At 40.4% G+C, this 21,733-nt stretch overlaps 2 protein-coding genes across 2 annotated transcripts in view; one reads left to right on the top strand and one right to left on the bottom strand.

The window, feature by feature from the left end:
* Positions 1-5,020, top strand: part of tn (tripartite motif containing protein thin) — a gene marked incomplete in the record, with an annotated part of 7,945 nt that extends 2,925 nt beyond the window's left edge. The window contains 7 exon segments of the mRNA XM_011309458.1: positions 1-58; positions 145-439; positions 661-747; positions 2,880-3,332; positions 3,395-3,556; positions 3,642-4,068; positions 4,272-5,020. Coding sequence (XP_011307760.1) covers positions 1-58; positions 145-439; positions 661-747; positions 2,880-3,332; positions 3,395-3,556; positions 3,642-4,068; positions 4,272-4,703 — 1,914 coding nt within the window.
* Positions 5,021-6,660: 1,640 nt separating this feature from the next.
* Positions 6,661-20,546, bottom strand: Camta (Calmodulin-binding transcription activator; the record flags this gene model as incomplete). The annotated part of the gene is given in 15 exon segments (XM_011309459.1): positions 6,661-9,575; positions 9,781-9,909; positions 10,019-10,043; positions 10,223-10,378; positions 10,440-10,897; positions 10,973-11,127; positions 11,830-11,937; positions 12,178-12,377; positions 12,442-12,689; positions 12,748-13,083; positions 13,141-13,857; positions 14,216-14,614; positions 14,689-14,877; positions 17,021-17,112; positions 19,197-20,546. Coding segments are annotated over 14 exon segments (3,252 nt in total). The 3' UTR covers positions 6,661-9,575; positions 9,781-9,813.
* Positions 20,547-21,733: the final 1,187 nt, after the last annotated feature.

The following is a 21,733-nucleotide window of genomic DNA, read 5'->3' on the forward strand; positions in this document are numbered from 1 at the left end:
TCACCTGCCACCCCCACCAGCAGCCCGAGACCATTTCAAAGCCGTTTTTTAGGCGCAGGTCAGTGAAATCCAGTTATCGCTTCAATTCCTTTCACGAGTGCTAGTCCTCCTGGGGCCAATCTCAAAACTCCACTTTCCTTTCAGGTAATCGCGCAGCTCCACCACCGCCAATTCAGATTACCCGTGAGGAGACGCCAAAAAAGAGAGAAGTCGAGGACGACGTCGACGACGAGGAGACGAGCAGTTCCTCGGAGGAGACCGAAACGGAAACTGAGGAAGAGTCCGAGCAAGAGACACGGACAAACACCGCAAACGTAGCACCCTCCTCGCAGAAGCAGCAGAGAAATGAAGCGGCAATGGCCCGGACCGACATCGGCCCACTGCTGGCCAGAAGTGCTGAAGCAAGACGCGGCAGCAAGGAGGACTCACCATCCACCAGGTAAGCTTGTCGTTAAAACTGTCATGACATACTTCCGTGTGATCTTTCATGAAACTAGACTATCTGATACTGGACAATAAACATAATCGATACATACAATCGATTCATTTTATTATATCCAACAACCGCATCTCCTACTATTTCCAAATTGTTCGTCCCCGCTGATGTGTCGTTGTTTTGTAAGAATTGTTTCTTTCTCGTGACCCTTACGACATGTCTAGGTATTCATCGCCACGTGGCAGTCCGGCGCACTCAACATCGTCACCAACTGGATTGACGTCGTCATCGCCGAGTGGCTACACGAGCAGGTTCGTAAATAACACGGAGCAAGTGAACAATGTGCGTTTTAAAGACTTTGCAATTGATAGCGGAAGCGATATGCCGAGACTTAGTGTCGAGGACGACCAAGCCGCGTCTGATATCGATGTTAGAGAGTTGAATGATGTCAATGTCCTCAATATGGTTAACGACCTCAAAAAAAATATGAATGTTGATGCGGATGTTATTAATGAGGACTTCACCAAGAATGGAAGTGATTTGGGTGGGAAAATGATAGCCGTCGAGAGCGATTACAAGGATAATGAAAAAATTCTCGACTATTTGACCCGCGTTGCACAGGATCGAGACATCACTCCCATGGAGGAGGATTCTGATCAAGAGGAAGATGTGCAGATTTCCCTCGGGGAAGACGAGATGTACTCGGACAATCAACAGTACAAAGTCCACAGTAATGAAAACTCGATCTCCAGCGAGATATCGCCGGACGAGAGTTCCGAAGGGATTTCTTCAAGTTTTGGACATTCTGGATTGATTGATCCGAAGAACAGCAATGAGTCTGTAGTTTTGGTCGATCGGGAGTCTAGTGGAAAGTTCAACTCGATTGGTCGTGCTCGTCACAGAACGATGAGTGCAGAGCATTTATTCGATGATCAGGGCTGGATCGTCACGAGTGAAGATCTTGAACTGAATAAATCGAGGATTCCAATTTATCTTGTACGAAATGTTGACCCTCAGTCTGATGGCTTTCCAAATGATGCCAGAACTGAACTATTGGGTACTGATGAATCTTGCGAAGAAGAGATGACTGGAGAGAAGTTAGTTGATGATGATATGAATGAACAGAATTTCGAGATGATGCATAACACGAGACACTTGACAGAAGCTTCCAGTAGTGAAGCTATTACCGAAAACACAGCGGATGGATCAATAAATTCCAAGTCTAACCAACGAGATGACGATGACTCTGAAGATGACTCGAATCATACTTCTGATGATGTCCTTCAGGCAAGTTTTTGGTCACGAAGCAATGATGACACAGACCAAATGGATGAAGCTGATGAAGCGGACGAAACGAAAGAAGCTACAAGGAATTGTCCCCAAAGAGAAGTTGAAGAAGTTACAAAGAATGTACATATGAATGGAAGGGCTAACCATGTCCTTGGGAATCCCATGCCAATGCAAATGGTCACCACAATTTTTTGTGTGTCAGTACTTTGTTACGGAGTCCTTACGAATTTGCTTCTGCCATGATGGACTAGGTTGGCCACATTGATGATACCCAGCGTCCATATTCCCTCGCGATTTTGCATAATCATCGAGAAGTTAGCATTTCCTTTTTCGCCAGACATTGTGATAATTATTCCGTATAGTCTTTTTGGCTTGAATCGTCCAGTTATCGACGCTAATTTTCTGCTATCGTCGTCTATCAATTGCGTGATTGGTTGCTCAGTTTTTGTACTATTTTTTTCAATTTGAATATAATGAAGCATTTTAATGCGTCAGTGTGTTGATGTAGTAAATAAAATGCAGTCTTATACTAACTCGTTTTGTTTATTTTTTCCCTTTGAAATTGCAATGATTGAAGAAATGGCATTCATTGGAATATATCAGAAATCAATACCGAGTTATCTTTCGTCGTAAAGCATAATCAAGAAGACAACACACAGATCTAATAGCAAACGCCAAAGAGAATCTAAGAAATCTGCAACTAATAACATCGATATTGATTTATCCGGTGAATCGAGGAATTGAGAGAGCTACGAAGGAGGGCCGATGCATGTTTTGTTGTGGTTTCTTCACATTTCCTTGCCTAAGTCAAGAATTTATTCAGTCGTGACCCGATTTATCATGCGCTTGCATTATTGACGAATGTCGAATGAATGATTCTATTCATAGATCTCATCTCTACCATAAATATTGTCTGATCGAATAAAAATTGCATCTCACCTTTTGCTATTACCATTTCCATTCATCCGGATAACTTCATTGCAACCCGCATGAACCACTGCGACCATCGAAGATACTTGGTAAACAGCTTGAGCTCCAATAGATGATCCACTAGATCTCTCTCGATCCTTTCAATCTCCCCGTATGCTGCGCTCTGTACCCCTTGCACCTGCATGACACTTTTTTAAACGTAAAAAACTGATTGAAATTCTAGATTTCTGAATAAGAGCAGAAGCCAAGCAACGGTGGGAGCCCCGCGTGAGCGAGAACGTGAACGCGACCGTGAGCCAGAGCCCGAGGTGGAACCACTGTCGCCCCGGACACGCTACGCGGCCCTCAAAGAGAGACGCCAGCGTGTCGCGCGATCGCGGAGCTCTCACAATTTTGCTAACGACGATCTCGACCTAGATGAGGATCCACCATCGCCAACAACTCAATCACCGAACGCCTATCTAGCTGCCAAATACGGGGCGGGTTCGGAGTTGGCTCGGAGCCGCAGTACACACGCGCTCAAGTCTCGAGAGCCAAGTCCGGACCGCGATCGTGCCGGTGCGGAGAAAGATGGCGCTGCCCTGAGCTCTTGGGCACGTTACCTCAAGAACAAGTACGGCAACAGGAATGCAAAGGACAAAGAGTCCACATCCACGTCATCTGTTCCTTCTGCCAGGTATGTACTTTGGGATTCCCCCGAATTCTTGGACCCACCGAATGAGACCTTGAATTTTTCAGCACGAGTGCCGCCTCCAGGAGACTGTCTCTTGGTCTGCCCTTGAGACATGTCGGTCAAACTTCCTTCGAATCCTCTGACGACGACCAAAAAAACCCGTCAGGCTCCCCCACGTCCCCTACAGCAGCTCAAGGTATCCCCGCGGCAGCAGGTTCCTCAACTAGGTAAGTCTCAATACTCAATAATTATTTTGCTATGTACATTCTACATTGCATTACATTCTACAATAGTTATTGCATTCTTCAATAGGAACCAGTACATGCTGAAGCGGCGGCAGCTGTTGAAATTTGGGATGCGGGGGAGCGGAGCCGGATGTTTCACCTGGCCGCGAGGTCTTGCGGTCGGTCCCGACAACTCCATCATCGTGGCGGACAGCTCGAACCACCGGGTGCAGGTCTTCGATTCCAACGGGAAATTCATCAATGAGTTCGGTACTTACGGTAACGGCGAGGGCCAGTTTGACTGTCTGGCTGGAGTGGCAGTTAATCGAATCGGTCAGTTCATCATCGCTGATCGATACAATCATCGGATCCAAGTGTTCGACCCCTCCGGTCACTTCCTCAGGACCTTCGGGTCACAGGGCACGGCTGACGGTCGCTTCAACTACCCCTGGGGCATCACCACCGACGCCCTGGGCTTCATCTACGTCTGCGACAAAGAGAATCACCGAGTGCAGGTGCGTAGTCTCGAAATCTCCAGGTAAAACGTGTAATTATGTCCAAAAATATGAAGACGTGTTGGAAAAAATGACTGTCAATTTCTCCTAGTGGATATTTTTGGATATTTAGTGAACATTGAGATGAACTGCATGATAAATTGTAATCGTATCGTCTGTTGACTCTAGGTCTTCCAATTTTTTTTTATTTTTTTTTCACCCAGGTATTCCAGTCAGATGGGACATTTGTGGGTAAATTTGGTACCTGTGGCGGTGGCAGAGGGCAACTAGAGCATCCTCACTACATTGCTGTGAGCAATACCAATCGAGTGATCGTGAGCGATAGCAATAATCATCGGGTTCAGATATTTGACGTGGGGGGACGAGTGTTATCGTCGTTTGGGTCCGAAGGGACTGAAGACGGACAGTTCAAATTTCCACGTGGTGTCGCTGTTGACGATCAGGGGTACATCATCGTGGCGGATTCAGGCAACAATCGCATTCAGATATTTACACCTGATGGCGGATTCGTCAGGGCCTTCGGCAACTGGGGTAGCGGCGACGGAGAATTCAAGGGACTAGAGGGCGTTGCTGTCACCTCCTCTGGAAATATTGTTGTGTGCGATCGGGAGAATCATCGGGTCCAAATCTTTTAGTCCCAGTATCTCTCGTTATTTCTCTTCTTATTCTATTGTAATTCACTAATTCGGCTTCTTGGTTTGATGTATTCGTTTGAAATTATGGAACATTGTATGGTTGTCTTCGAGGATGATTAATAAAATTACATTGTAAGCTTATCCTATCATTATATAATTCCTGGATGATGGCGGATGGCTGAAGCACAACATTTTACCATTAAAAAGTGAAGGAAATAATTTGTACTGTTTGTATGCTTCAAATACATTGTTGCGCGGAATATTTAATGGAGTATCATTTCGCAGGAAAAGAATAAATAAATATGTGCCATTCTGTATTCGTTGGACGGCATTATTGACGTACAACATTCGATTTAATATTAATTGGATTTATTCACAGCGAATTAACTTGGTTTAAACCAGGAACGAACTGGAATGTATCTTTCTGCTCATCGGATCATCTCATAAAAAGTGCGGGAATTATCAGAATATATCGAATTATTATCGAATTATTATCGAATTATTATCGAATTATTATCGAATTATTATCAAATTATTATTGAATTATTATGAAGATTTACTACGATGCAAGACAGAAATATTTCGTCAACGCGGGTCACGGTACGAAATTCTATTTCTGTGCCAAGCTCGAGAAAAATGGATCCAACTACTGCGAAATAAATTTGAAAAATCCACTAAAGTATTACGAGAATTCTTTTTTTTCTATAAAAAATTTGTTGATAAAAATCTCGCAGAAAGAGTCGGCAGATTTTTTTCCCATGACATAATAATAACAAAAAATCTTATCGACCCAGAAATTAATCTTTCATTAATTTACTTGATCTAATAAATTGTAATATTATTTATTTCTGCAATTCACTCCTTCGTTTTTAGAAATATTTAATATTTGATGTTGCGATTTTTAAAATAAATTCTTCGGTCATACGTCAGAATAAATTTCAGTGATAAAAAATGGATGCAATAATGAGATATGATGCGATGAGAGATGGAATGGCTGGGATTGAATGAGGGGTACGAAAAATAGAAAATATCTCGGGGTAATTCAATAGGTAAGTGAGTCAATAAATATATAATTTATTAAATGCAATGATGAATTGGAGTAACAATGAAGAAGAAGACGGATAATGATTATAATTGAAAATCATCATCTTCCTTTGGACGACACTGTGAGGTAATTAATACTACCATCCGTCTCCCCCAAAATCGGGAATAGATAAAATTGTTTCGTTATTTACAATATTCGTTGAACGATATTGATCAAATGATAAACAGAGGTATATTCATTCATTAGTTAACATCATTATTTAATTATTTTGTCGCTTCTCGCAATTCATTCCCATGCTTTTATCAATTTCCTCATATGCGAGTTGAAATATTATAAGAAAATGGCGCATAGTCTTTTTTCTAAAAGCAAATAGGACAAAAGTGCGACATCCTGTGGCTAAATTCGTACGGACATATCACGCTCCAATGATTTCCATTCGTTTTTTTACTCCATTTTTTTATTGTAAAAATAAATAAAGCTCAGATTTTATCGATTGAATCGCCTGTGATGAATTCTAAAACAGCTGAAGAAGAATAAATATCGGTACGTGGAACAGAGTTGCTCCCGTCAAGTCATTAATAAAATTGAATAATTTATCAAATAAAGGATTGAAAGTTTAACTATTAATACCCTCGGTAATTCGGTATGCATTAACTATTCGTCAATCTGACGCTCTGATTTTACTGATGTCTCGTTATTTCTCGTGAATCTCAATAGTAAAGAAGTTAAAGTTGATTATTCGAAGCTAATTTAAGGGGCAGCAAGTAGGCCATGCGTTGGCTCCATTATTTAAGATTTAAAAACGTTTTTTTTTTCCCGTTATTATTTCTTGTACTAATCATGACTTTTCAGGATTCATTGAATTAAAATTACGTCTTCATGTCATCTTCGAAGCGTCTATGGATTTAACTGTTTTTTTTTTTCTCATTTTCTATCGGTTAATTTGATATCCTTCTGGTAAACGGGAAGGATAAATCTCTTGAATTTTTCAAAAGCAATGCGATTCAAAGAAGATATAAATAAAGTCGTCTCATCGGTGGTGGATTGAGGCATGAATCATCATTAAACTGGAAAAATTAGTAATAGATAATGTTAGTAGCAAAGTCAGATTCGCTTAGAAGTGTCTATAAATCTCGTTAAGTAACGATATTCATCATTAAGAATTATCTTTTTGTTATGTAAAATCTGAAAATTCGTAGAACTTTTTCCCTGCATAGGCAAAAGCGTACGATTAACTTTCCTGAAATAATGTACTTGTTCTATTAACAGAGCGCATACCTCCCAGATTACTAAATTTCAATGAGTGGATCACTGGAATGTATAAAGAGCAAAAATACTCAATATATTATACTGGTTTGTATACAATATATTGGATAAATCTCACTGACCCTCTCTAAACAGGTCAGCATGAGATTGTTATTAATTTATCGTTTAATTTTACTGATTGAAAAATTTAATATTTTCTGCCTCGTTCTCATTAATTTAACCTCAATTAAGCACTGATACCCTTTTTATAAGCTTGATGCATGAAAATGTTGGAATTGACTCATGTGTATATCTTCTCTTTATATACATATTCCTTTTACAATGCAATTTTTATTTATCACTATCGTAACGCTTATCGAATTAATCCAATATCTACAGTTAAGACGCAATTATCAAGATGTCTTGATATTCCGTTATGATGGAACTGAGGGGTTTGAGCGTGTGAGCTTAACAACTAAATCATTTTGTCTGTGACACCACCTCGCCTATTCTCATCGTTGAATTTCTATTTTCTCGGAGTTAGCAGCTTTCGTCTTTTGAGAGGCCTCGGTTGTTCGAAAAAAAAGTCACTGGAATGCGGAAGATACTTCGCAGAATGAATTCTCTGCCAAAAAGTTACGGAATTTCCTCAAAGATGCCTTAAAATATTTCTTCTTTTTATAGAAACTGAATAAAACTAGTGGAGAATGATCTAACAGCGATAAACTATTTCAATTCATGTTCAAAAATACGAGGTGAGTTCCGATCGCGCGCGCCGCCATCTTAAATACCCTCTCCTCCCCTGTAGCACCGGATTTCAAATATGGCGGCAACTCCACCTCGCATTTTTAGATAATTATTATAATTATTTAGTCTGCTCCGGTGAGCCTCAATTAATTCCATCATTCTATTCTTGACTGAACAATTCTTGAAAAGTATCTTTCAGATATTTTCGCTCTCTTTTGGCTGAGAATTCGTACAATGAATTTTTCGAAATTCCGATACCTCTCAAAAATACTGACTACCGGCTATTAGTTTTATTTTGAATTTTGTCTTTTGTTCTTATATCTGCAAAGCATCGGAAATACTTTCTTTGATCACCATCATTATCACATTATGTAGCAATACAATTTTATCACCAACGCACAAGTCTCAGGTTATGTTAGATATAAATTCTACATTGGGATTGTTCTGGATAGCGCACTGAGTTAATCTCACGAAAAAAATGAAAGATTGAAACCTTCTCATATTACGACCAATTAGTTAATCATCTCCCAATAGCGGGATTATTCGGTAATTGATTGAAATATATAATCGATGAAAAGTATTGATTAGTTCCTAGACTAGAAGTCTGAGAAAATTGAATTATCGTAGAATGATGAACTACCCATCGTCAATAAGAAATTGAATATTTGTTTTGAAGGTTCTGGAATAAATATGTACATCTTTAGAATCTTGTCCTCAATCGCTATTTTGCGAAGAAATCACTAGGGGTCATTCTCTCGAGATTTCCGATGAGACACTCTGACCAATGAACAGAACTCTATAAAAAGGGCTGTCTAAATGATATGTCGATATCATTGCGAACAATTTTCTACTCTAGACTGTATCGTAAATTTGATTTCACTCCTCCACTCTTATCCATATAACAAATCAATTCACCTCAACTAATGTCATAAATTTTTATTAAAATTTCCAGAATAAAGTTTTAGTATTTTACTTCAGAATCATGAATCAGAATTAAAATGAGAAGAGAAGAAGATTCAAGTATATTGCAACGACGCGGTGCTTGCAAATATAAGATTTAACAATATTGCAGTATTTGTCGAGTCTATGAGATAAAAGTCTGAGATTTCAATTGAATTATTTTTCAAGGAAGAAGCGGCATGGAGTTCATGCTGCGATATCCCACGGACGATAATTTTAATAGAAAAACTCAGCGCTTTCCCTGAGAATTTTTCGCTGCAAAGATTTTTATGAATAACACTTTCACGTTTTTTCCTTTGGATTTTATAACAACAAGAAAATAAATTCCTCTAGAAACGAGCAGAATAGTCCAGTGATGATGATAAAGAGAGAAAAGCAAAGTAGGATTCTAAGACTTCAGAATTCTTACAGCTGTAGTGAAAATTTAACAGGATTTCTCGGAGAAAGGGCAAAGTTCTTCTATAAATTTTTAAATGCGTGCATTCGCATAAAAAATTGTACAGATAAATGTGCAGTTACCAACGTGGGTGGTAGCTGAACGCCGGTCTCTAGAGACCTAGGCGGACATTTTGTTGTGAAAAGTTGGTTCCACTCGAGTGAGCGGGAGGTGGCATCTTCAGCAGCCGAATGTACCAACGCAGGTTTCAGCGGTCCCCTGCGTCCACTCGGACAAAATAAATATAAATAAAAATATACAGTCGATTCGCGATCCAGTCTCTATCGTCTTTTCATCGATAAATTAATCCGATGAAACAAGAAACACCCATCTCTAACAGCTTGGGTCTCTAGGTGTTGACAGGGAGGCAGCATGATGGACGGTCAGAAGTTCCACCTCGCAATTGGTCGCTCTTGGATTCGAATCGAGATTCACTAACCTGAAATCACAGATTTTTCATTCAATGATTGATCAGCTAGGGCATGCAGTGCACACTGTTCAAATATTTTCACTGAATTTTCTGGATTTGTTCCCTGAACTATCGAACAAATAAAAAATTCGAAGAAACTTCTCGAGTCTCCAGAGAATTCAGTAATTTTTTCAACAGTGCATTCTATCACTACCAAGTGTATCGGTTGTAAGACCAAGTAGCGATGGCGTCGGGATTAGCTTCTAGGCTAAATCAGGGCTAGTTTCGGTGGACAACAGCCATTTGAAAACGTTGCACTGGCAGCTTCGCGTTCCCTCTTGCGACGGCCTTGGCGTTCTGCAGTCTATAAAAACGGGAGATCTACAGGTGAGTCAAATAATCAACAATCATTTACAATTTTTCCTAATGAACCTAATATTGTCGCGTGACCTCCGATCTCATAATAAACTCACCGGTCGAGTGTCATCCAAGGACAAGCTATTGTCAAACAAGAAGTCTATGTCTTGAATCAATTTATTTATTTTACGTAAAAGTGAAATGGGACTTATACCCCAAGAGTATTGCACAGGACTGTTTTTGTGACTGTGTCGACGTTAATTATTCTATCAGCATGAATTCTTCAGGAGAATGGACTTATTATCAAGAGGTAAACTCACTTGATTTTTGACTGACGCATGAACTGCTGTATTTTCCTCGCAGCCTGATGCGCCGCCTGCTGATGAACGGATTGTGGTCTTGTGCTTTTGAAACTCGGACGAGCGCGATAATTGCGATAGTTGCTCTGAATGACGAGCGCTGCTTTGTTAGCTTGTCTGTAATATTCAAAGCTCCAGATGCACATCGTACTCAACAGTAATGAATAATTGACTCTACCTGTGGTATGCGTATTGTTTGTGACGTCGATAGTACTGTTGAATGAGAATAGCAGCATGTCGTTCAGCTTCTTCCTGTCGCTGCCTCCCTTTGTAGCTCCTATAGGCTTTCTGAATCATTTGAGCTGCTTGGTAGAGCTCCCTCTGTTCCCGATCAGAGAGTGTCAATCTACTGAGATCAGCTTCGCTGCCATCATGACTAGTCGTCCTGCTGTAAATACCAGACCCAATGGGCCTCTCGACGCTGTGGAAATGGGTGGTTCGTCCGTTGTCCAGCTGCAGCTGCAACTGCAAGAACTCACAGAAATCGGAAGTCGTTGGTGATGGCGATGGTGAGTCTGGAGTCAAACAGCTGCTGGAGGGACTCGAGGGACTCGCTTCGGCATCCACATCGGATATTGATGCGGCTCCACCACTGCATTCTCGGTAGCAATCAAACAAATCGCTTGAATTCAAAGGCTGCGGGAACATCATGTCAACAGTCAGAATCAATCTGTGATTAAAACGTTAAATGATGGAACAGAGAAATTCTACCATTGGCTCGGTCAGAGGGTCCTCCAGTAGAGCCAATGGGGTGGGTGAGGGCGGTGGCAGGGATGTACTTCGATTTGTTTTCTCCCTCTTAATCCTTTCTGGAAGTGCTGCGATTATTTGCTCGGCTAATGTCAACACCCGCACATCTTCCTCCCCTACAAAACAGGAAATGAAGGTTTAGCGATACTCGCAAAAAGCAGACAATCTGTACAGATTAGTTTTGTTATTCTACACATTGAAACATCAACATCGAAAAGTTTGAACTCATTGGGTTTTCTTCTACGTCAGCTGTTATCGCTCAGTTGTCTAAGCGAGACATATTATTCACACTGATATTACAGACGAAAGTATAAACGGATGTAGATTCTTCATTGGATGTTCCCTCTTCATTCTTCGGTCAAAAAAATCCCATACTGTCCCCAGGCCAAGCTACATCAATATTTGCTGAAGCCGAAATAGTTTGAGAGAGATATTACAGAGTTTGTGATCTTGTGTTCTGTCGTCAAAGTTCGATAGCTCGATAATCGGAATGTACGAGAATTATTCCACCAAATGCCATTCAACCAGAACATGTCATAATGCCGTCCTCTGGTAATTGGCGGAATGACCCCGTAATGTCCCAATTAAAGTATCGATTCCTTCAATCCTGATATTCGACGATAGGAGGAAACCAGATCGTCTACACTGACATCTAAATTAGTGTTTGAAAAATCAAATACAACTCAATATGAAAAGTGTTATGCATATTTGGGAAACACAAAGACAGACAGACAGACAAAACACACAGGCGCAGGCAGAAGGAGTTGTTGTGACTTCATTTCTATGTATATTCTTTTCCAATGTGAAAAAGTACGGACCTACGGACGATTGGGAGCTTGATGTACTCTCCATTCGCTGTGAACCAATGCCTACGGACGAGTCATCTTCTTGTGAAAATTCCATATTCTCCAGTAGCAGGGAACCACCTGTGTTTTTCGATTATAAAACCCCTTAAAAATCTACAGATTCTCACAATTAATGTGACGGTACAAATTGGGACCCAATTGGGACTCTGATCACTCTGTCGCATTATAAATAATCAAAATTTCTAAAAAGGGAAAGTATCTTGTGCTACAGATAGCTAACCTGCCATATATGAATGGATAATAGCCATGACATTATCGGAGAAATTTCACAGAATTAAAGATTAAAGTGAAAGGACTAACATGATGCCAAATCGAGTCCGCTGTCCTGCGAAGGTCTCCTTGGACTGGGGCTTGCTGGTCTCAAAAACAAGCGTTCGTCCTGTCGGCGCGCCTCCATGCGATTCAGCTCCTCAGTTATGACCCCGTGACCATTTTCCGCGGCAATCTCCGTGGCACTTCTGTTCTGCCGGTCCTTCACGCACAGGGCCATCGCATTCCACCTGAAGGAACCATCAAATAACCTTTTAGACTCACCGTTATGTCATCAACTTCAGACGCTCATACCGATAAAGGATACGCGCAGTGTCTGCATGTCCTGCGCCGCAAGCCCAGGCCAGAGGTGTCATTCCAGCATTGTCCTGTCGAAGAGCATCAACCTCGGCATCCAAGACACTGCTTGGATTCTCTGCACGCCAGTGAAGAAGAGCACAAGCCAGCCTGGAGTAGCCGAGTCCAGCAGCCAAATGAAGAAGTGTTGGCCCAGTCGATTGCAGAGGCTCAGCACCGGCTCGCCAAGGACGAATCACTGCGTCCTACAAATACCCGATTAAATTTCTCCAATCTCTATCCGACCTCGATCATGAGAATTACCTGGCAATACGCTACTAGTCGTTCCTCAAGGTGTGCAACTGGTGAGCGTGGACCGGGTCCCTGCAATCGTGACTCTACATCCGCGAAGCGATCCAACAGTGCTTTTTCAGGGCTAGGCTCTGTAGTGGGTGCTCGTCTGTACTCAAAAGCAACACTATCGGAGACAACGAATCCATCGCAAGCCACTTGGAGGGATGCTATGCCAGGTGCATGCGCTGGGCATCGACAACGTAATACACCGGGCTGAACGAGACAGGCTTCAACAGGTTCTGTATCGAAAAGAACCGAGTACGATTGGGAACTGCCCCCACCAGTCCACGGTCCTGCCACTAATACCTGAAGAGATTTGCCTGTTTGATTCTCATCCCTTCATGAACATCTCCTTTGACTTACCTTGACGCCACCCTCGGTGTAGCTCCACTCCGGGCTGTACTCAGCAATGTGAACTGTAGCTCCAGGACCACGAGTGCTGTCATTTTGTGATGAAGTACTCCGGCTCTCGGTTTTAATCTGTTCAGTCTCAAAATCGTGGAGCTCCGGCAGATCTCCGAAGACATCGAAAGCGTCTAGATTGACCAGCACGTCGTCAGAGGAGTCGATGAAATCCATGGGATTTATTATGTGGTTGTCAGCCGGCGAGGGAGAAGGTGACGATGGTATCATGTTCGCTGACAGAGTTCTCTGGATGTCTTCCTGACTGAGATCAAGGGTCTCGACGAATTCAGTGACGTCTGTACCACTTCCTGGTGTGACGATGGTCTGTAGGACTGGTCTGTCATTATTCTCTTGGGTATTTATGTCCTGCTGTGTCTGCTGTTCACGATCGACATTCGTCTGCTGGACTGGCGTCTGCTCGTTGACTGCCTGAATCTCCGTCTGGTGATTCTGCGGCTGTGACTGCGTCTGCTTCTCCTGCTGACTCTGCGACTGCTGCTGATGATGATAAGGTTGGCTATTCAGTATCAAAAGACCACCTCCACCCTGTATTTGTTGTAAACTTAGAACGAGGGGTGTTGCTTGTTGATTTTGAGCTGGATGAGAATGTCTGGAATATACACGGGTCGATGACCCCGTCGATGAGGTATGCTGACCTCCAGTCGTCGAAGTCACCTAGAAGTATCAGAAATTGGGGCAATTGAACGAGTCTTCGATGACGTGAGAACTCCATTCGCATTTTTCTTTTTCCCATCTGTCGATAAAATGGGTCAGACATTGAAGGGTGAGGGACTTAATATCATTTTGATTAATAGATCGGAATGGAGTGTACGAACAGTAAACAATTGCAATTGCTATCGAATCCTCGAAGACAGCTTGTCACAATCAATTTGTACCATTTCGCGATTCCAATTTTTTTCTTTCTAATCAATTAATAATTCATTTCATAATAAAAGAATGTAGAATTACTGTAGCTTTGGGTTGGATTATTGATACAGTAAATGACATATTCAGTTCAATAAACATTAATTACCTGATTGTCAGGTGTCAATCTTCTAGGAGCTAATTGAGCAGCACTGGATGATGTGCTTGATGACGCCCGTTGTCTATCCAGCAGCTGAGTTACAATCATATCAACGGGATGTGTAGAGTGTTGATTCAGATGAGCATTATTTGGATCATCATCGCTGCCCAGAAACATCGGTCGCAGCTGAGCGGCCAATTCGTCCCTCGTCCATTCCTTTTTGTCAGGTGGTAGAACCAGACACGGCGGTAGAGCTGCCAACTTGGCATCCCCATCAGGATATGGAACGTTGAGATAGTGAACGAGTACAACATCGGGATTCTGGAGGAGCCAGTAACAGCGCCGATGGAATGTCGGCAATATCGCTGAGTGGACATAGCATCCGTAAATGCATTCCACCCCCTGGACCTTTGGTTTCCAATCGCATTGTTTTCGTGGTTAACGGTTGGCATCGATATTTATCAATTAACGATTATACAAACCTTCAGCTTCATGTGATCCTCCCGCGTCGTCTTCCCGTCCTTCCGCTTCTTCCAGCAATAGCCATCCCTTCGATAGCGTACCTTCTTCCGCGAATACAGGAGCATTGAACCACTCCGAGGACGCACCTTGACCTCTCGGCTCTGCCATTCTGTGTGTCTTTGGAAGCTGATCAAAATAGCGGCGATTTCCTGGAAGCATTCGCATTGATTTTTCTCTGGTTTCTGACACTCAGTAACAATACAATCCATTTCATCGAAAGCCTGATGCATTAAGATCGCGCATTTTTCCACTGGCAGTGATTTTTTAGGTCGACAGTGAATTTTTGAGAACGCGATATTTTATTTTAATCATTGGAGACAAATGGGGCTGGCGGACGTTTGAGAACCGCTGCCGGTAACGTCAGACACTTCATTAGCGACTGCGCTTATATCATGACAACAAAGTTCGATTCAGCCGGGATTCGAACCCCCACAAACTTCTCGCTAAATTAAGTAATTGATCATCACACATTATTCCTCATTTATTGCTCATGAGGTAGACTCTCACTCCTCTCCAAACTATCTACACCCTCATTAACCACTTTCTTTAATTTCCTAAATATCAAACTCCTCATCAATTCTTCTGATTCCGTCAAAATTCAAGTCTTCATCTCCTAGATTATCGGAATTAAATATCATATCTTCCGCTCCATCATGCCCTAAAAATTTCCAGGAGCAACTCCATCCGCTGAAAAAAAATGGAGCACTCGATTTACACCTGAATCTAGTGGTTCTCGAGAGTTGAGATAATTTCATCGATTGAGTGCTTGCCTCGGGAAATTATTCTCCATCCTCATCAATACAGTTGAGTTAAGATAAACGATGGGTGGAGGTAAAAGAAAATGGGGAAATGAAGGAAAGTCCAAAAGCATTTCGAGACTCACCAACTCGAGTCGACTCAACACCAGCTTGGTAACTCTGGTTATTGATCGGAGGCCGACTGGGGTCAGAGTAGTAACGTGGACTACATTGGGAAACACGCATGTCTGTACAACTTGCTGTATATAACACACATTGAAAATACGGATATATTTTCACCTAGCGTATACCATAAACAGGGACTATGGCCTGATCCATACACATAACGATGCACACGCGGTGTAACACATTGCTTGAATACACGCTAAATAGGTACATGTATGCCTATGGCATAACAACGCACCGATGGATTATCAACGGTGACCTGTGATAGGCATCTCACCTGGTCATGTACACTGCTTGAAAATTACACTTGAAATTTCAAGTCGAGAAATTTATAACGCAACCACAACGCCCGGTTATTTATCAATCATCCATTCACGGACAGAAATATTTAGTAAAAATTACGGAACTTTCAGTTCACTTACCGATTATGGAGTTGATTCGAAAAATTTAAGTGATGGTATCGTTATTTTTTATGGATAATTCAGATAAAAATGGCGGAACACCGCGGAAAAATTCCGTAACTTTAGATAGAAATTACGTGATAATTCCGTAAAATTTCCGACAACTACATTTCGCTCCAGAATTACGGAAAATACACGTAATTTTTATTGAATATTTCTCTCAGTGTTTACCAAGGTGTTGAGGTCTCGAGGATAATCTCAGATTTTTTATTTTATTTTTATTTTTTGAAAAAAAAAGATCATTTGATGAATTTCAGGGAATTTTAGAATCAAATTTTTGAGAATGTGAAGTTGTGGAAAAAAGAAATTAGAAATGAGACGGAAGACGGAGGTTTTATTATTTGAAGTGTTAGGGTAATGGGAATATGTAATTTATTAAATAAATAAAATGTGTTAAAAGTGTATTTAACACATATTTTATATATTTTTTGCAACGAATGATTCCTTTTTTTTTTCTTTTCTCAGAAAATGTCACTGCCGTCAATCACATGTGCATTAAAAACTATCAGGTGTGATGTTCTTTGTTTAAAAAACAATACCCGTCTCCGGAGAATTGAATACGATGGAAAATATCCTCCCGCAAATATTTTAATATCCTTTCTTCTCCTCCTACTCCAGTTTTTATATTTTTCTACAAACAATTCACTATTCTTCCAATTATTAAAAACAATAACAATATTTATTGCAGTTAAATATACCAGTCACACGAAAATTATCGGGGAATATTATAATTTTGGATTCCATTTTTTACCACGAGAAAACGGGGAAATTATTCATAAATAAAAGATGTTTTTTGGAGTTAAATAGAATTTTTGGTTTTTCATTCATTTTTTTTATCGGACGTGCATTCCCTGTTGTTCAATTAACAATTGAAGACTGATTTATCGGGTATAAATTCAAGTATTCACCTCGTTTGTGTTCCATCGATGCCTCTGGGTGGGAAAATGCTCGGCTCGGGGTAATGTTTCCAAATTTTCGGGTAGTTTTATTGGATCGCCATCTAGAATGAGAGAGTCCACAGGAATGAGAGACTGTAAAAATTATCAGCCCACGATATCAATGAATCACTCATTAAATCCACAAAAAAAAAATAAAATGCATGCCATGACGTAATGGAGAGGATCCCCACATTTTCCAGATCTACGAATCGTCGCTATCAGTACAGAATCATTTCGTTATCATTCATTAATTTTTTAAACTTCATTTCAGTTTTTTCATAATTTTTTGTCAATCAAATTGACAGTTTAATCCCAAATCCCCGGTGTTGGTCCACGAAATGACATTCTATCGTACTGATGCTAAAAAATTTCAGAATTCATCCCCGAGATCTAGATGAAAAAATATTTTCGAGAAATGTGCGTCTGCGGAATTAATTCAATTGGTGGAGAGAAATATTCAGTTTAAATTAAAAACAATTTATCGAATCAGAAGAAATCGTTTCTTGGGAATTAATCAATCAACCTATCGATTAATCAACCCCATAATTACGTAATTAATCATCTGTAATTAATCGGTATCGAAATGATGATGTAATTAGAAAATAAACGAGTCATCAATATTTTTTAGAGGATAAATCGTAGAATTTCAGTTCCAACTGCCATTTTTTACTGAATTTTACTTCTTTCGTGAGTTTTTTTTTTAGTACTGAATCTATCTCTCCACGTGGAATTGCACATGTATTATTATTGAAAAGAATGGATCAACGAAAAACGGTTTAGAAGCACCGGCGTGCAACCTTGAAATGAATCGGTCTCTTCGAGTACTCGACAGCAGAAAAAAAATATGACTCCAGTAAAATGCATTTATTTACAACAATTAAATATACTCGGTGGGACAAAATCAAGTGAAATATAAATAAATAATTATCTAGTTAATCTGGCAGGAGAGAAATATTTAGTAAAAATTACAGAACTTTTAGTTCAATTACCGATTACGGAGTTGATTCGAAAAATTAAAGTGACGGTATCGTTATTTTTTATTGATAATTCAGATAAAAATGGCGGAACACCGCGGAAAAATTCCGTAACTTTAGATAAAAATTACGTAATAATTCCGTAAAATTTCCGACAACCAAATTTCGCTCCAGAATTACGAAAAATACACGTAATTTTAATTGAATATTTCTCTGAGTGTAGTGACCTGTTTTTCAGACAATTGCTTGTCCTCTGCCATTGGACTATTTTAAACCAGAGTATGAGTAAATAAATGATAAAAAGGGTACATTATGCGGGAATGTGAGTGATACAAATTACGATGGAGATGTATGATAGCCAGTGCATTGTTATGATTTGTTAAAAGGACTGTGAAAGAAATAATGGTCGATCAATTCGCCAAGACATGCAAACCCGTTGCACCGAGTTCTCAACTGTTAATACGTTACGTGTACATTGATATGAAACTTGGTGAAATGACAGAAGTTTAATTATTGTTAACCCTTTTCCCGTCACCCCTTCGAAGGTTCAGGCGAGTGTCAGGATTTTTTTTTTCGGGAGAAATTTCTTACGATCACGATATCTCGATTAAACTTTGACGATTTCTACAGTTTAGCCCTGAAAGTTCACCTGGTAATGAGTAATTTTGAGTTTTTCTCACATCCCCGGGGAGAGGTTACGGTTCCTTGGTACAAGCTTGCGAGCCAAGGCTGTGGCAAGGCTACACTGATAGCCGGATTCAAGCTTGTGTTAAAATGATTAAAAATTGAAATGTGAAATAATGAAATAATGAGTACTTACTGAGTACCGTAATTAATAATAAAAAAAAATCGAAAAGTATTTTTTTTTTCAATTTAAATTTCCGTTTTTTATAAATTTCAAATATCAACAATTTAATTTTCCGAAAAAATCGAAGAGTACGTGGATTGAAAAAAAAAAATAATATAATCAAAATGACAATAAGAAAATGGCGGAACTCGAGAGAAATAGGAGCATAAATAAATGATAGAACGCAATAAATTTGGGATCGGTTACAATTTAATAATTTACCTGTCACATCGAGGGGTTGTATAATTTAATCAAGACTAATGATAGCTGGAATAAATAATAATATAACAAATGTGATACACGTTGTGGTATGTAAAATTCTTACTTGGGGCCAGTGGAGTTGGATAGGTCGCATGGTAGACGACTCGCTGTGAATTTGCGTGATTGTAGCCAGCCATAGCCTCCACCAATGATTGAGGATTTTTATCGATCGACTTTTACACACAGATATTTAAAGTAGCTCAAGTTCTTTCCTCTTCTATTGTTATTTCCGTAATGCTATCAGTCACGTTAACCATTCTGTGATATTGGGCCAACAGTTTAAATTAATCCACTTCACTCCAGATGTTTAACAACAGCATATTATAATTTTGTCAATAAATATTTATTAAATAAACAATAAATTGCGCTGGAAGGGGAGAGAGTACGATGACTGGAGCTGTCCGTTGGTTGTTCGTACTCATTAGTTGATGCGCACTTTGTGGAATAATTGTTAATTATTTTAGAAATTAATGAAGATTAATCGAAATTCCGATGGATTCAGTTGCTGATGGAGAGGTTTAGGTGTGAATGGTGGAGCATTACCGAGGACGATCTTACACAGCCAAACGGGGACACCATGTCCCATAAAATAACGCTCTATATCCCTGGTTATTTCAATAATTTTATCCTCTCAGTCGGTTATGCACCTAGATTTATATCACGTTAATCGGTACTGAAAAGGAAGAGAAAACAAAATTTCGAGTGTCTCACGAGTTAGTTGTCACGTGTACCTTCACGCGTGCGTCAAGATGTTGGATCTATCCTCGTTGATTTATATTATTCACTATTTATTGCATTCTCATATTTATCACTGTCAATGTTCACTTGAATCTTTGTTTTCAATCACTCCTTTAGTCCCATCAATTTTAAGCTCTGTTGCAGCTCTTACCTCCCCTCTAATAATCTACGACACAACACTGAACCCGTCCCAAGAATCGGGACAAAATAATGTAATCAGTGACACCTAAGAGACTAGTCCATTCAAAAACAATTACTCCGCTCGATACAAATTGTACATTAAAATAATTACGGAAATTCGTTTCACGGCGCTGCTGTTCGATGAAATATCCTGTTATCGTGGATTAAAAACCGACGGTACCATGTTCCTTCTCTCACTAAATTCCCCACGAAATCCGACTCCAGGTCCAATTAATCCTGTCGATTTATCGAATTTGTTACAATTATTTAACCTTGTACGTATGATTTTATTTCCACCGTATTTTAAGGAATTACTGATTTCCCAAGCTTTTTTTTTTTTTGGCTTTTATTATTATTCGAAGACCAGATTTCAATATAATTATGATGTTGCGTGGAAAATTTGTTATATACACGTGTACTATTTGCGATGAGGTTTTTGTTTATAATTTTTTTTAACAAAATAGTGGAAATAAATTTTGTTTTTTTTTTTTTTTTCCTTTTTTTTTTCTTTATTCTTTTGGCTCCGCGTGTGTGCTCCCGAGCGGCGGGAGCCGCAGAGTGAGCAAACTCATGCCAACCTCTTTCACATGCCACCCTTTCGCTTCGATTTCATCCCCTCTTGGTATACCTTCGCCTGGTGCTGCCCCGTGCAGTCTACCCCCACTAGGTGGCCCTAGCTATCCACTCACAATTTTAACGGAAAAGCCTCTCCTGTGAGCAGCCTCCCCCATCCCTCGCCCTCTCGATGAAACCCGGCCGCAGCCCTGGGCTGGAATCTGCTCCTCTCATTCTCAACCTTCATCCATCCTTTATCCTTCATCCTCTATCATTTTTTTTTTCTCTCCATCGGCTGAAATCGTTGGATGGGAGATCTCTGAGCGAAGTTCCTACCCCAATGCTCAAGAACCGCAACCCTGGATGGGAATCCCCGTGCTGATCTCATTCTCAAACTCCATCATCTCCTAGTGGACTTCATTTTTTTTAACCTATCGACTGAAATCATCCGGCATCGGGTCTTTGAGCGAAATTCCCACTCCACTGCTCAAGGAATCCTCAGGGAATGTAATCTCAATCAGCTATCCTCGGGGTCTCGTAATCGAAGGGATTTGAGATTATCCCAAAATACGATTGTCCGTGGAGACTAGATTGTTCCATAGGTTAGAGTCACCCGGTACCGGATGTTTGAGCAGAATTCCTACTTCAACGCTCAAGGGAGATCTCACACCGAATGTCATATCAGGCTGTTACCGTTCTCTCGTAATCAAAGAGATTTACGATTATCGGAAAATACGACTTTCCTTGGAGACTCAATTTTTCCATCGGTTAGAGTCAATCCGCCCCGGATGTTTGAGCGGAATTCCTATATCTCCAACGCTCAAGGGACATCTCCATGCGAATGTAATCTCAGCCAGTTACCGTTCGCCTCTCGTAATCAAAAGGATTTACGATTATCTGAAAATACGATGATAGTGGTACTTGTGGATGAACACGTAGATGAGTGCTCCCAGGAGTAATGGAGGTTCGAGTGCATCCGATGTGATGTCAATAGGAATAGATCGGATAAAGGGGAGGAGTTGGTGTGCACCTCCACCAGAGACAATCGCACGTGCGCCAATTTTTTCATTCCCACATACCAAGGGGTCTCTCAAGAATGATAAGAGATACAAAAAGAGGGGAAGGGGG

The sequence above is a fragment of the Fopius arisanus genome, unplaced genomic scaffold, assembly GCF_000806365.1.
Source record: "Fopius arisanus strain USDA-PBARC FA_bdor unplaced genomic scaffold, ASM80636v1 scaffold00067, whole genome shotgun sequence".
NCBI classification, from domain to species: Eukaryota; Metazoa; Arthropoda; class Insecta; order Hymenoptera; family Braconidae; genus Fopius; species Fopius arisanus.